We start from the raw sequence: 15,842 nt of genomic DNA on the forward strand, positions 1-15,842 counted from the left end.
TCCGAAATGACTTATAGTTCAAACGACCAAAAATCTTCACCTTTGCATCTGAATACTCGAGTTCGAGTTCGTTTGTTAGTGACTAAGGGTAACCCCCTCGTGCGTCGAAGGTCCCGAGTTTAATTCCTCCTCTTGCATCGAAATATCCGGGTTCGACAAAAAATTGAAGTGGGTCACATTGGTAGGAGGGTATTAAGAGATGAGTGGAAGTCATTGTCTTAACGTTGATTGTTTGAGTGTTGTTGAAATATTAGCATCATGGAGAGGGAGGTGGGGTGTGGACATAATGCTTTCTTTCGAGTAATGTCGATTCCTATAGGAACCAAATACCCTCTGGATCTTTGTAAACTGAGTCCTCCTAATCAAAGGATTTAGACCGTTGAAATTTGATCCAATGAATACAAAAATAGGATCATTCTAAAAGTTATAATAACTGTAGCCGTTGAATTAAATTTCAACGGTTTGAATTCCTTGATCAGGATGCTCAGTTTACAAGGATCCGGTTACATTTCTATATAATCAAAAGTGGAAATTAGAGTTTTTGAGTAGGGGCTTGGTAAAGTATAGCATAGGAAATGAATGAATATTTAATATTAGCTTTTTAGAAACTTCTTTCATCAAGGCTTGGTGCTGGTCGGTGTAACGGACAAAATATATCATAATGACATCAACGACATGTAACATTACTGCTACGAATATTTAGTTGTTAGATTTATTTTTCACAACTGTCGTATTTTTTAATGTTTATTTTTAATACCACTCAATTTTATGCATACCATGAAAAACAATTGCATAATGATTATTAAATAGACTATTTTTCCTTTTTGTTTATGGTAACTAAAGTTTAAGGCGAAATTAGTTACTTTTAGCACCAGCGTCAAGACATATTCATAACCTCAAGTCGGAAAATCTTCAAAGGTACTTTTTTTGAATTTTCTCTTTTGCTTTCTTCCCGAACTTTGAGCTTTGCGTTTCCTTTATAATGTTTCTAAAATTAGTGTTGTTATTGGGTTCTTCAATACAAGATGCTTATCTTTGAAATGTAATCACGGAGGCATCTGATCTTATTAGGTAAAGTATATTTTACCACTTTTACTTTCCCCCAAGCTTTTGGTTATGGTTAATTGATAAAGTAAAACATAAATTTCTAGCATTAAGAAATGCCCTTGAATTTTAGACTTTGCTCTCTCAACTTTCAGCTTAACTTTGAACCCTTTAAATTTTAATTTTCAGTTCATGTCAATACTTCTCAACCGTCAATTTTTAATTCATTACAAGAAGGCATAGTTGTTAGTTTTGAGTTCCCTTAACTTTCAATTCATGTCAATACCTCTCAACCGTCAATTCTATTATAACTTTCAATAAATTTTTATCACGTATGTAAAGCACAAGGTCAGACTTTTAATACATAAGTCAACAAAATGCTACGAAAACGAGAATATAATTATTAAGTACTTAAACTTTTGATAATGATTCTCTAAAATTCAAGGTGTATTCAATTAGAATTTTAAGATAGTTTATTAAAATCCTTCGAAATCTTGGTGTATTCAATTAGGATTTTAAAGAAGTTTATAACAGTGTATTCAATTAGAAATTGATTTTAAAGAATTTGATAAAGTTGAGGAATTAGAGAGAATTGGAGAGCCATGAATTCATAAATCCATTAAAGTCACTCAAATTCTCAATTGAATACACCCCTTAAAGTTAGAAAAATCAAACTTAACACATATGCAAACAGATTTAAGGGCCGATACTATACAAAATAAACGAGATGTCGATCAGTTTGACAGAATAACCGACAAAACCAATAGCAGAACATAACTGGCATGAATTGAAGTTTAGTGCCTCAAAATCAAATTGAAAATTCACAAGAGAACAAAGTGGAACAAGGACTACACCTAAAAAGTTGATTAAATAGTCTTAGCAAACCCTAGCTCCAAATACGAGATAAATTAAACAAATAATAAAATAGTAAAAATATGTATAATATTAAAATCCAAATTAAACACATTAAACGACATAGTTCGTCCAAATTTCAATTGAGCTTGTTGCTTGTCAAACGAGTCTTGTGATCTCATATTTTTCTTCGAATTTTTATATTACAGGTCCAAAACTAACACGTTGAACAAAAGAAATGTTAATCAAAATAACTTGAAAAGCCTAAAACATCAACTTTCAGGATATTGGCACCAGCAAATAATCTCTTAACCCGTGAGTTACCGATTCTCCAATCACTTCATAATTAAATAGCATTTTCTTGTTTTAACTTTCTAGTATCTAAAATAACACAAATTTCATTACCTGTCAATTTCTCCGGTCGACGTTATGCTTCTTGCTCATGCGGCCCAGATACAGCTCATCCTTGTCAGAGTAATGTACAAATTTACAGAATATATATATACTTTTCAATTTATTTATTTTTATATTTTGGCCTGAACATATGAAAGTGACTAATAACGTTAATGCATCCTTTTAATGCAGAAAGCGCAGATATCCTTTTTTTTTTTTTCTTTTTTTTCTTTTTTTTCTTTAATTATTATTCACATTTGTACCTCTTTGTGATAAAAATAAATAAAACAATTTGCCCAACTCGTTGTTTTCTATTTTTTGTTGTGAATTTACTGAAAACAGAGAGCAATGCCAAAACCTAAGAAACTGGATAAGAGATAAATAAATTACCCAACTGTTTTTTCTTCAGAAAGCTCAAAATCTCAGATATGGTGAAGCATGCCTTGTACCGACTATATACGACCATTTTCTTTTGGACGGGTACCCTATATAAGGTTAATTGACATGTGTAATTTAGAATCTTGTCAGCACTGAAAATGTTGAACTAAAATACATGTATACTGCTTATTTAGGTACATTGATTTCATTCTTGCATATTTAAGAAGGCTGTTGCAACCTTCACACTGAAATTTTCTTGTTTTAGCTTATTGGTTTTCGTTTTTGTTTTGCAATGTTGTTTGATGATTAGATTTGTCTAATTTTTAGGCCACCCTTTAAAGATCAATTCTAAAAAAATCAACCAAATATAAAGTTGTTTAACCGTTAAATTAGCATTGTTAAGATTTCGGTGTTTAAGTGAAAACATGGTTCGTCTGTTTATTGATTAATGTTAAAAGATTATGTTAACGCATGATTCTTTTAGACCCATTAAAATAATGTGTAGTTGTTTTTTAGCCCAATAGATGAGCTTGGAGAGAGACCACCAAAAGATAAGAAAATCAAGCAAACCAACCCAAGGAATTCAGATGACAAAGCACCACATCAAGAACAAAAGACGACTACCATCAACCACCTCTCATAACCTTGGATTTCACTGACAAGAAGAGACAAGCACATAACTTAAATTACTTTTCGACTGCTAAAGCCAATTGGTAGACCTAACAACTCTCTAGCACGAAGCTCCAAGGATAGGTTTGTCCAGATGTCAGCACTTATATGTTGGCCATCAACAAGAAAAGAAGTTTATGAAGTGACATAAATATTGTTAGACCTAGCTAGGATAGAGTGCATTTCAACCACTTTCTAACGAGAAATGCGCTCGTGACACATCGATCCGAGAAATCATGCAAGTAATTCTGTGTAAATGTCACTTCTTCTCCACATGTTGAGTGGGTAATTGAGGATAGAGGAATAGCTTATAAGTCATATCTACGTGTTTGGCCCATTAAATGATAAGACGGTGAGAGAATTAAGAGCACAATACTTGTAGGGCTCACTTAGTGCCTACATAAAAGGGTCGATCACACCCTTATAAGTGGTCAGATCAAAGAGAGTTAAATTACAGTACACTTTTAAAGAGCTATTGTAATCCACATCAATATATATCAAACCACCACGGTGGATGTAGTCCATTTTTAAGGGTGACCCACTTAAATCTTGTTGTCAATTATAGCTTTATATCCTGAGCCTTCTAAGGGGTGACGATACTAATCTTGTATTAACCTCCTGAGTGTTAATAGACCATACAATTTTGAATTTAGTTATTTTTTTGTGTGCAAAGATGATATTTTAATAATAACCTAGAATATAAACAGTTCATATTATCATACAACATTGTGTGATAAAAAGAAGAGCTGAAGAAGTCAAAATAAAAATGTCTAAATAAGAAGACTGCTAAATCAAAATGCCAAGTGGGTTTGTGGGCCTGTGGCAGTGTGAGGAGGCATATTTTAAATATACATATTTATTATTTTGTTTTTTGTATACATTGTATACCTATACTAAAACCCCAAACTCAAGTGCACTGTTCATGGACAGTGAGGGTACGATAATCCCCCCCCCCCCCCCCCCTAAGATGGTCTTCGGGTTTTTTTTTTTTTTTTCCTCTGCTTTGCCAGTGAAGTGGCCGTTTTGCCCTTGCTTCTCGCGCGTCTCTCATTGCTCCACCTCTGGTTTGATCATCGGCGGTGTTTCTATTGAGAGTGTTTTTCCCTATTGGTTTCATTTTCACTCATTTCTTTGTTCACTTTTACCTTTCGTTTTGCAGCTTCTCTTTCACCACTTTTTGTTTCGTTTTTAGTTTTCTGTCTTCGTCTTCTCATCTTTGCTCATGCACATCGCACCTCGGCTTCTTGGCGTTTTAAGTCTTGCCGTTTTGTGGTTAATTGTGTATCTTATTGGTTGCCCTTTTTTGCCACCTTTTTTGTTTATTTTGTATTTAGAGTTAGGTCTTCTGTTTGAATTTGGGTTTAGCTAATTTTGGAGGTTTAGAGTTAACTGTTTCCTTTGGATTTTTTTTGGGGGTGAGGCTTATAGAATGCTAGGGTTTTCTCTCTGTGTTGGGGTTCTGAGTGTGACTGTGTGATTTTATTCTAATTTTATTTTTAACAAACGGTGCTTTGCATTTTTTTGTGTGTGTGTTGTGGTTGTGATTATGGGTGTATGATTTGGTTGTGTTTTGTGTTTTTACGAAACGTTGTTGTTCGTTTTTCCCAGCTGTTGTGTTGGCGTTTTCACGCTGGTTGTGCTTCAGGTATGTCATTTTTCTTTCTCTTTCATTGACAACAATATGATAAATGTTTGTTCAAATTAATCACAATGAAATAAAGAGTTTAGGTGATACTACAACCATTGAATGGCTAGGGCTGCAATGTTGTTGTATGAGGTTGCACTCTTATGGAGATTTGGAAAAGCTTAGTGTTTTCAGCCCATCAAAGATGATTTTTGGCTAAAACCTAGAAATACACCACGTTAAATAACAAGAATCAGAGCAAAACCAGATCAGCGGTTTGTTTGTTGTTAGCTGATTTGATTACGATTTTTTATGATGCTGTGTTTTTTAATACCTCCGTGTTAATACCGGTTGATTCTAATTTATGTCTGTGTGCCTCATGTTAGAGATCCATCTGTATTTTTCTTTTTTTTTTTTTTAAATTATGCATGTTGATGGTTGTGTTTAACAGGAGAAACAACGAATGTGTAGTCTCTCAGTGCATGTACTTTGATGTTGCTTCTATGACTGCTAAAAATTAGATAGCGCCTACTCGATGTAAAATAATGGTTTTCGTTTTCTGTGTTGGTTTCGTTGTGCTGGATATAATTAAGGAAGATGATTCTCTTCTCTCATAATCTTTTTTCTCTTCATTTTTATCCTATTTGAACGGTTACAGTTTAGTCACGTCAACATCTTATATTGATTTTTTTTATAAAGACAATAAGACAAAAAACAATATGTGAGAGAAGAGGAGTGAAGAAGATGAGAATAGAAGGGGAGAGAATCCTACTCCTATAATTAAATAGTGTTTATGGGTATATGATTTGGTTGCTTTTTTATTTTCAGGAAACGAAGCTGTTGATTTTTCCAGTTGCCGTATTTTTGTTTTCGGTGTGGTTGTGCTTCAGGTATATGGTTTGGGGTTCTCCTTTTGTTGCCTTATTTTTCCACATTTTATGTTCTTAGATGAACATTTTCTATAAAGAGTAAACTGTCGATTTACCCTCTGAACTTTCACCTAACTTTTGATTTCCCCCCTGAACTTTTTGATTGGAAAATTAAGGACTCAAACTAATTTTTTTAGCCGATTTGCCCCCTACCATTAGTTTTTCATATATTCCATCCATATTTATGTTCAATGAGACCATGTGCGCAACATGTGAGGGAAGTTAAGTCATTTCACTCTTAAAAATGATTAAAAAACTGAATATAAATTAAAAAAACAAAACCTTCCCCCTATTTTTTCTTGCTAATTCCTATCGTCAATTTTATTTTTCCCTCTCATTCATATGCATGAGAAATGACGTATGGTGTTATTGTCTTCATAAGTAGCTAAGTTAGTCTTTTTCTTGAAGCATGTACTACCATTTTTATTTTCTCTAACAAATTAATAATTTGACAAATACTCATGGTGTTATTGTCTCTAAAGCAGTGCATTAATATAAGAAACATGTTTATAATACTCATAAAAAATGCTCAAGATAATTACATACTTTTCATAATGTCATAATAATCTCAATACAATTCCAAAAAATGATCCTTAAGAAGTTGGAAAATATAAGAGATTTTACCATCCATAAGGTATATAACTCATAGAATCTCGATTACAAAATATGGGCATTCCACTTAACCAAACACAAGTAAAATAAGGTTTTAGTTATCAAAACAAGAGTATAAACATTCTGCTCAAAACGGACATGACACGTGGAGATCAACTACACTTTACATGGCCTTCCTCGTTTGGTTGGAATCTTGTACCTAAACCTATTTTCACAACTGATGACTGAGTAAGGTTGAGGGTGTTATGTTTTCCAACTTCTTAAGGATCATTTTGTGGAATTATATTGGGATTATTATGACATTATGAAAAATATGTAATTATCTTGAGCATTTTTTTATGAGTATTATGAACATGTCTTATATTAATGCACTGTTTTGGAGACAATCACACCATGAGCATTTGTCAAATTATTAATTTGTTAGAGAAAATAAAAATGGTGGTACATGCTTCAAGAAAAAGACTAACTTAGCAACTTATGAAGACAATAACATCATATGTCATTTCTCATGCATATGAATGAGAGGGAAAAATAAAATTGACTATAGGAATTAGCGGGAAAAAATAGAGAGAAAGTTTTGTTTTGTTTTGTTTTGTTTTTTTTTTTCTTTCAGTTTTTTAATTATTTTTAAGAGTGAAATGACTTAACTACCCTCACATGTTGTGCACATGGTCTCACCTAATAGAAGTATGGATGAAATATATAAAAAACTAACGGTAGGGGGCAAATCGGCTAAAAAATTAGTTTGAGTCCTTAATTTTATAAAAAAATTTAGGGAGAAATCGAAAGCTAAGTAAAAGTTCAGGGGGTAAATCGACAGTTTACTCTTTCTATAAATTTGGTTTTCCTTTGCTGTAGAGGTTGAGTGTGTTGGAACTCATTTGCTTTTATGTATTTATTCTCCTATATTTTCAAAGTAAGTTTTTTTTTTTACTGATTTCTTTTTTTGGTTTTTTCCCATGTCAGATGTGTCTATCTGTATACATACACTGATGGTTACAACGTGTTACAACAATGTATTGACCTTGGGTGTATTCTTTCTTAAGTCATGTACCCAATTTGGTTTTGACTGATTATTATAGAAATTAGAGACAATTAGGGCTGGTTTGGTAAACTTTTTTGTAAAAGTGCTTTTGAAAAAAAAAGCAGTATTATAATGTTTAGTAAACTTTTATGTAAAACAGATGTGAAAAAAAAAACCAGTTTTTCAAAGCTGGGTTTTGCAGCTTCTTGTTTTTGGCTTTTTTTACCTAAAACTATGAAAAAAAGCTGAAGCTGAATGTTTACCAAACACAAAAACAGCTCATAGCTTTTTTTTTATACCAGTTTTTTTCAGAATCACCTCAGTACCAAATCAGGTCTTATAATGGTATGTCAAAATTTAAGAATTTTAACTTGCAAGCACTGAAGTCCTTTCGCAACTCAGACACTTTATTGAAACATTTGAAAATGCTAGATATAATTAAATGGTATTTGTGGGTGTATTTGGTTGCCTTTTTATTTTCGGGAAATGTCATTGTTAATTTTTCCTGCCTATTGTGTTGTTGTGTTTCTGTGTGATTCTACTTTAGCAATATAGTTTGTGGTTCTCTTTTTTTTTTTTAAGCTTATTTTTCCGCATTTTGGTGTTTTTAGATAAATCTTTTCTTTAAATTTGGTTTTTTCTTTCTTTGCTGTGGAGGTTAACTGTGTTGAAATTCATTTGCTTTTATGTATTTGTTTTCTTGTATTTGTTTTCTAGCACTCTATAAAGATGACCATGGGAGGCTATGAACAACTGGCATGATGACTAATAAACCCTAGAAGGTTGGCGTGGAATGGTGCTTAGAAGGAGGCGGCCAACCAATAAACCTAAAAATCAAGAGATGGTGAGTCTATGAGTTGATGTGGCATAAATATTACATGCAAGCTGACGTGATCCGTATATTTAGCATGAGGTGTTGATTAATTGAGCGACTTATACCATGAGAAATTTTTAATTGTGACGAGAACACGAATAGTACACCACATATTTTTAGGTAAGTGGTGGGAAATTTATTTTTTAAGTTATTAATTTTTTAACATATATCCCACCATTTGTATAATAACACGTGATGTACCACCTCGTGTGACTGTCACCTTGAAAAATCTCTCATACCATGCAAATTGAGGCCAGATATGTACCCAATGAGAACAACTCAATTTGCCGGCTTTTGGCACTATAAATAGTAGTAGAGTTCTATTGTATACAGCATACAAAAGGCAGCATGCAAATGTTGCAATTAACGTGGGAATACACACACACACACACACACACACACACACACTTATATTATATCTATATATAGATTAAAGATAGAGAGTTTAGGTTAGAGATGTGTTGAGATTATTAGTGGACTTGTTTTGTCGAGGTTCTGAATTTCGAGGTGAGTGGTACATGTAATGTGTTATAAACTTCTTATTTTTCAATAAATGTAAAAATAACAAACCATTGTGTGTTTTATTCTATTTACAGACCTTTCTCCATTTTCAAGTTAAAGATGTTTGATTTCGTGTAATCACTTTTGATGCTTGTACATACATTGTGTGAATTGTTGAGATTGTTCAAGCTCTCTCCAAGGGGCTCCAAGGGGAGGGAAGAAACAAAAAAAAAAAAAAAAAACCGAATATTTGGGCCCAAAACTTCTCTAAGGAATGTATTTTGGGGGTGAAAATTTTGGGTTTTGGGGGGAGACTTTGGGTTAGCTGTCCCACCGGATGGATAAGGTATGAAGTGGGCCAAGGGCCCCAACTCAACAGATTGTCTGCGGGCGAGCGCATAGAAAGCAACTTTTTATGGCCCGGATTAGTGCTGGTAGCATCTAATGGTTGTTGCACCTCGTAGGTTATTTCTGTATGGCACGCCCAATTACATTTCTTTTCAATCACACGACTCAGATTCAATTTAATTAATTTTAACGTTAATAAAAATGATTCAACGACTAAATTTATCCGACGATCAAAATAATAATATTAATTAATCCAAATCAAATTCACCACCAAAACTCTGTAAATACCTATTAATTTATCTCACTAATCCATAAAATAAAAAATTTAAAAAAAAATCCTATTTTCTGATATTTGTTCACCCAAACTCTGTAAGTATCCGAGTCAAACCTTTAATCCGAAGCCCCTTTCTGGAAAAAAAAAAAAAGAAAAATAATAATAAAATAAAATCCTCAACCGCTATCTAACATGGTATCAATTGTCGAAGCAAATTCAATGGTTTCGGATCGGCTAGGTTTTGGAGTGGAAGTAAGGTTCAGTAGTAACGACATGTTTTACTTGTCAGGAATTGTTGTGATTCTCGACTTTTACATATCTATTAAAACTTAAGGAACTAAAAATAAAAATAAGCGTCTTATCTTGAAGATCACTAATTAAATACTCTAAATTAACTACAAGCTGATGGTCTAGTGGTAAAGAACGGATTGCCGAATTTCCTTCAAATTAAAAACGGGAGGTCTCAAGTTCGAAACCATTGTTGGGCTGGAAGCTAGACTTGTGATCACGGAAGGCTGAAATACTTTGGTGAGTCTTCCTAATCCCCAAAATGAGTGGATAGTAGTGACTTACCACTAGTTGTCCCCCTTAAAAAAAAAAAAAAAAAAAAAAAAAAAAAAAAAAAAAAAAACTCTCTAAATCAAAGTAATGTGAGATTCAGTAAGGGTAGTTGATTTGATTCTCATTCGTTATTTCTCTTATCCTTGCTTTACAGATTTATGATAAGTAATCATGTTATAAAAGTTTTAGTAATGGAGTTGATGAAATCGAGTGATATCAGTCATGTGACAGATATTTATGATTTTAAGATGTTAAGTGAGACAATATGATTTACACACAAAAATAAGAGTAAATTGTAACAATGATTCCTTAATTTATCAAAACGTGCAACTATAATTCCTCAACTGAAAATCCATTACCATTGGTCCCTCAACTTTTATTTAACTGGAGAAATGGTCTCTCAACTTTAATCCAATTGGAGCAATGATTCCTCAACTTTAACCCAACTATAGCAATGGTCATTCCAACATAACTCATTTTGACAACATTTTTACGAAGTTGACAAAAATGATCATAGCTACACATTTTGATGAGTTGAGGGACCAATGATAATTGATTTTTAGTTGAAGGATTATTATTCCAATTTGATTAAAGTTAAAGACTCTTTGTTATAGTTTACTCCAAAAAAAATAAAAATAAAAAAATAAAAAAATAAAAAAAACCAAAGGTTCGGGAGAGAATTTATAGGCATTTTTTAACAAATCAATAAAAGCCCAAGTCCATTCAGGAGAGAATTTATAGGCCTTCTTCAATAAAAGCCCATTTAACCCCAAAATTGAATATAAGACATTCAGATGTGATTATGTGATATATAATGCGGTAGTTGTGTCTTTTGACTCTTTATTTTTTTATTTTTTTTACAGCAAATAAAAAAGAAGTCAAATATAATTTAATTTTTTAATGCATAAATCCTACTGACAGCCAATTGAAGACAAAAAAAAAAAACTAAAATCAATTTTAATAGTTTTTTAATAGATAATGTAACTATAGGGTCCAATATATAATAAAATAAATATTTGACATATTTATTAAAAAATAAAAAGATTTAACATTTATATTCAATTGACAACATCAACTATCTCTTGTTCTCTTAGCGTTGTTAATATTTTTTTGCTAAAAAAAAAAAAATATTTTGATATATTGTGTTTGACATGACAATATTATGCTAGAACGCAAATTAGCAATCACAGTGACAAGTCAATCCAAGTGGCCGTAGCTGATTGGTCCAAACACCTAATTTTTCCAATTACATGCCTTATCAGATCTCACCTTTCGTATTTACTTCTTCTGGAACCCCTCTTTCCCTCTCTGGTCCACAGTTGATACGGTGAGCCGGATCTCTCAAAGTCTCTCAGGCTCAGAGCGGCAGGACGGCAATGGCTGACCAGTTCGAGGACAAGGTCCCTCCTTCGGTATGATTTCTCAGAAACCCCAATTATCTCCTGCAATTTAATCAGCCATCTTGGATTTTCTATTTCTGGAATTGGGATTTAGATTTCTCGTTTTTCAGCTGTTTTGAGGTCCTGCTAAGCGAAACTTATGCATGCATGCTTCAATTTTGTGGCATATTAAATGTCTGGGGTTTGTGTGTTGGTTGATTAGACAGAGTTACATTTCTTGATGAAACATTTTCGTGATCTGAAAATTGGTATTCCAAAACTGGGATGAAACCCAGATTTTGGACATTTTCCATGATTGAATCTGAATTATGAAACAGGCCTGTTTTTATTGGATTTGTTGTGTTAGGTGTAAATTAAGAACTGACAAATCAAATGCCACCTTATTTTTGTTGGAGTTTTGTTAATTTATTGATTGATTGATTTCCTTGTTGATGCATTTTTTGTTCTCATGCTCTTGTATGTATCTGCGAGTTCAATGCATGATAAGAGATTCAGATGACAAGGAACTTTTACCCAGAATTGTTATCCTCACGGGTGGTTTTCTGCATAATTATGTTGGTTTATCAAATTGATTGATTGTAAAATGTTTGCCTTTCTTAGCGAATGATGCTAGCCTGTTTACCTTGAAATGCATGTAATTACGTGGAAATGATGTGCATGAGTATATATTTCGATTCGTATAGAAATGGGTTTTTTGTCCGTTGATGAAAATGTAATAGGTCTATTGTCGATCTGCAATACTTATATTTGGCTAACCAGCATATATTTCGATTCGTATAGAAATGGGTTTGGCGTTATTGGTCTCCATTTGAAGTTTGAACTCAAACCATGAGTTTGAGTCTCACGGCTGTCACCAGTCTATTCAACTAGTGGGTTTCTACCATTGGCCTTTAATGTTTCATGGCCTTTATGAGTCGCTTTCTCTTTCACAACGAAGTTTCTAGGTGGTTGGGTGCATGTGTGCATGTGTGCATGCTTGTCAATAATTCTTCCAATTGATGACTTGTAGTTTAAGTCTAAAGACTATTGGGATTGAATCTCATTTCGTCCTTCTTTACACAAGCTTTCGGGTTTTGTTTATTAGTGAAGAAACTGTGAAATAAAATTCGCACTTGTAATTTTTCCCTAGAAATCACTTTCAATTTGTTTCTAGGCATAATATAATAGTGCATTTAAAGAGGATTTGTGAGGAACATAGAGTTCCTTACAAAAATACGGGGTCCTAGCAGATAGATCATGGTCATTAGTCTTATAAACACTGCTTTGTTTTTATTTATTTGAAGGAATAGCAGGACTAAGCCAGTGGGATTTTCACTAGTTCTTATATAGAAATAAAATAAGTCATGTTTGTACCTGAGTGTTTGGTTTGATAACCTGCTACTAATTTATCTTCTGCTTCTGGTAAATCAAAAAGTGGTCTCTCGCATTCTGTTAGGAAAGAAATGATAAAAATGATAAACCCTATAGGCTGCTGCCACAAATTCAATTCCCAAAACCATATGTTCATTATGTGCTGGGAGTGGGATGCACCCAAATTAAAATTGTGTTTTTCTATTTAAACTCCACAGTCCGTCTTAGTTCACCCGGAAAATTTTTGACAACTTAATTTCCAATACCCTTATTAATACAACACAACCCGCAACAGCTGATAAAGAAAAGGAAAAAACTTAGAGAAAACCCACCACACCCTACACACCGGCCAGCATTCTCTCCCAATTGCTGCCACACCAACGTTATTATCACTTATTGTAATCTTTCTTATGTACAGATGTGTTTTTCCAACATATTCTCTCATATTAGATGTTTTTAGCTCAGAAATTTATGTAGAAAGGACCAGAAACTATGTGATGGATTTACACCCTTAGAAAATTAACCAATGGATTTACACCAAAATGAGTGTCAAACAAATTAAAAGCAAGTACGATGCTGGGAGTGTTCCCAATACCAGCAGTGGAGGGAGGACCGCAACCAGGCCCATCGGAGTCCTGCCTCTGTATATCTGTAGTGGGCTCGAATTTGAAATAGGGCAAAATTGGAAATTATGGTGTTAAAATTTTTTTGGGGTGAACTAAAACGGTGTGGTGTTTAAATAGAAAAACTCTTTAAAAACAGGGAAACAATTCGATTCAATTGGACATAGTTGTGGAACTTGGAAGCAGGTCTAAATATCCAGTTGAATGAAGAACATTAATTAGTGTGATAGTTAGGGATTGTTGTTGAGTGGTGATTCCAGTAGTGCTCTACATTTTCCCTTAAGCTTGTCCTTTTGTGTGTCTGTGCCTGCGAGGAAATCTAATTTACAGTGGTGATTTTGCAGGATGCAAAAGGGTTGAACCCTGGAATGATAGTGTTGATTGTTGTTGTTGGGCTGCTGGTGATTTTCCTGGTAGGAAACTACGCACTTTACGTGTACGCTCAGAGAACTCTTCCCCCGAAGAAGAAGAAGCCAGTGTCTAAGAAGAAGCTGAAAAAGGAGAGGCTGAAGCAAGGCGTCTCTGCTCCAGGAGAGTAAATATGAAAGACTTGATTTCTTTTGCAGCTCTCCGTCACGTCGTAAGGCGTTGTGTTCAGATGTTTTTCCAAGCACCTTATGTGTTTAGGATTCAGAAGGTTTTTCTTTATTTACGTTAATACTCGAGGGGATTGAAATTTAGTTGGAACTTTGGGAAGTCAAGTTAACCCGGTATCATCGTAGAGACCAGGGAGTGAGAATGCTGTTACTAAAACACAGCTTTATCTTTTTAATCTCCCTTTTGTACTGAGCCTTCACTTTGTTGATGGAATAGTTAGAACTTGGAAAGAATTCCGTTACCAAAACAATGTCAGTTATTTTTGTTTGTATGGTTTGTTTCTGTTAACCGGGACACCGGAAGAAACAACCAAATGCTTGGTTGTACAATAGGACCTAACACCCAAGTGACCATGTTACTATGGCCAACAAGATCCTCTCCAGATCCTTTTGGTGAGGTTCCTAAGGATTTGTGAATCGTGTTTGTTTATCGTACATTTTGCGGTCAGTTTTTATCAAGTACTGTTTAAGTTTAATTTTAAATAAAAATATTTAAAACAATTTCTGATCGCACGATATACGATGAACGGATAGGATTGACGGATCTTCGGGATCCTCCCAAAAAGGAACCGGCGAGGATCCGGATTCCCACTATGGTAGTTCTGAATTATTAGACAAACAAAATTGACAAAGTTTGTGATACACACACACACACAATGATACGGTTTACCTATATTAGAGAGTGGCAACGACTTTTACTTCTTTCGTCTTTTTTGTGGAATGCGGCCTTGACAATAGCATAATTCTCGCTTTCCTTTGATTTTCAAGTCCAAGTTTACATATGTTTGTAAGCGCTAAATAACTTTAAAAAGTTTCAAATAATGGTCAGTTCTCACCATTATTGCTGGTTTCAACTTTTTGCAATATTTTTTTATGGTAATAAGTCGGTTCTTATGCAGAAAGAGTGGAGAATGATGACTCAAATATCATTTTCGGGTTGAAATTGGTTTTGCTAAAAATTATACAAATTGGTTCTACTAAAAATTATATCAAATTGATTCTACATGTATTTGAAACTGATTATGCAAAGATAGTCGATGATAAGTCAGGCTAATGACATATATGTAATTTTGTTGATATTGTTCATGTTCAAAACTATTTCTTTTAAAAAACTATACAAAATAGTTTTGCTAAAAAGTATACAAAAATGATTATACATATTGATACGGATAAAAACAGGCATGTGATTGATCGTAGCATTATGAATGTAGTTAGCGTTTCTCTATGGGGATATTGATACGAAGATTTACATGTAAGTTCCCAAAGAATTACATGGACTGGTTCAAATAGTTTCAGACCACGGAACATCTTCTCATGAGGCGTTCACTTTACGAATCAAAGCAATCCGGGTGGATGTGATATATACGTCTAAGTGATTACTTAATCAGTCAGGAATATAAATAAACTATGCCTTTCTGTGTTAAATTAAAAAGTCAAATTCTAAATTGCTAGAGTTGCAGTTTATTTTAATGATATGAATCTCACTAAGACTCTAGAAGAGTTAGACTGCCTCGCACCTGAAGATGGAATTTGAGATGAAGGATCTTGAGAAAACTCGTTAATGCCTTAACATGAAACTTGAGCATTGTTCAAGTGATGTTTTAGTCCACCAGTATGATTATCCATACATTAAATGCAAATGAGACCTTGAAAAGGTTATGAAATCCAAAGTTTTGTATCTTAGTTCAACTTTGCGCTTTGTTGTACTTAGCTCATTGCATTTGACATGACATCTCCTTTGATGCTGATCTACTAGTAATGATGCAGCATTGCGCCTACCTGTAGCCACT

The 15,842-nt window shown here is 33.7% G+C and overlaps 1 protein-coding gene across 1 annotated transcript; it reads left to right on the forward strand.

The window, feature by feature from the left end:
- The first annotated feature begins 11,340 nt into the window (after positions 1-11,340).
- LOC137722714 (DNA-binding protein S1FA) lies at positions 11,341-14,324 on the forward strand. Its single transcript, XM_068461783.2, has 2 exons — positions 11,341-11,495; positions 13,801-14,324. Exons 1-2 carry the CDS (start codon positions 11,460-11,462, stop codon positions 13,993-13,995), a joined length of 231 nt encoding a protein of 76 aa, XP_068317884.1. The 5' UTR covers positions 11,341-11,459; the 3' UTR covers positions 13,996-14,324.
- The last annotated feature ends 1,518 nt before the right edge of the window (positions 14,325-15,842 follow it).

Source organism: Pyrus communis, chromosome 4 (genome assembly GCF_041283825.1).
Source record: "Pyrus communis isolate YQ-2024b chromosome 4, ASM4128382v1, whole genome shotgun sequence".
Taxonomy (NCBI): Eukaryota; Viridiplantae; Streptophyta; class Magnoliopsida; order Rosales; family Rosaceae; genus Pyrus; species Pyrus communis.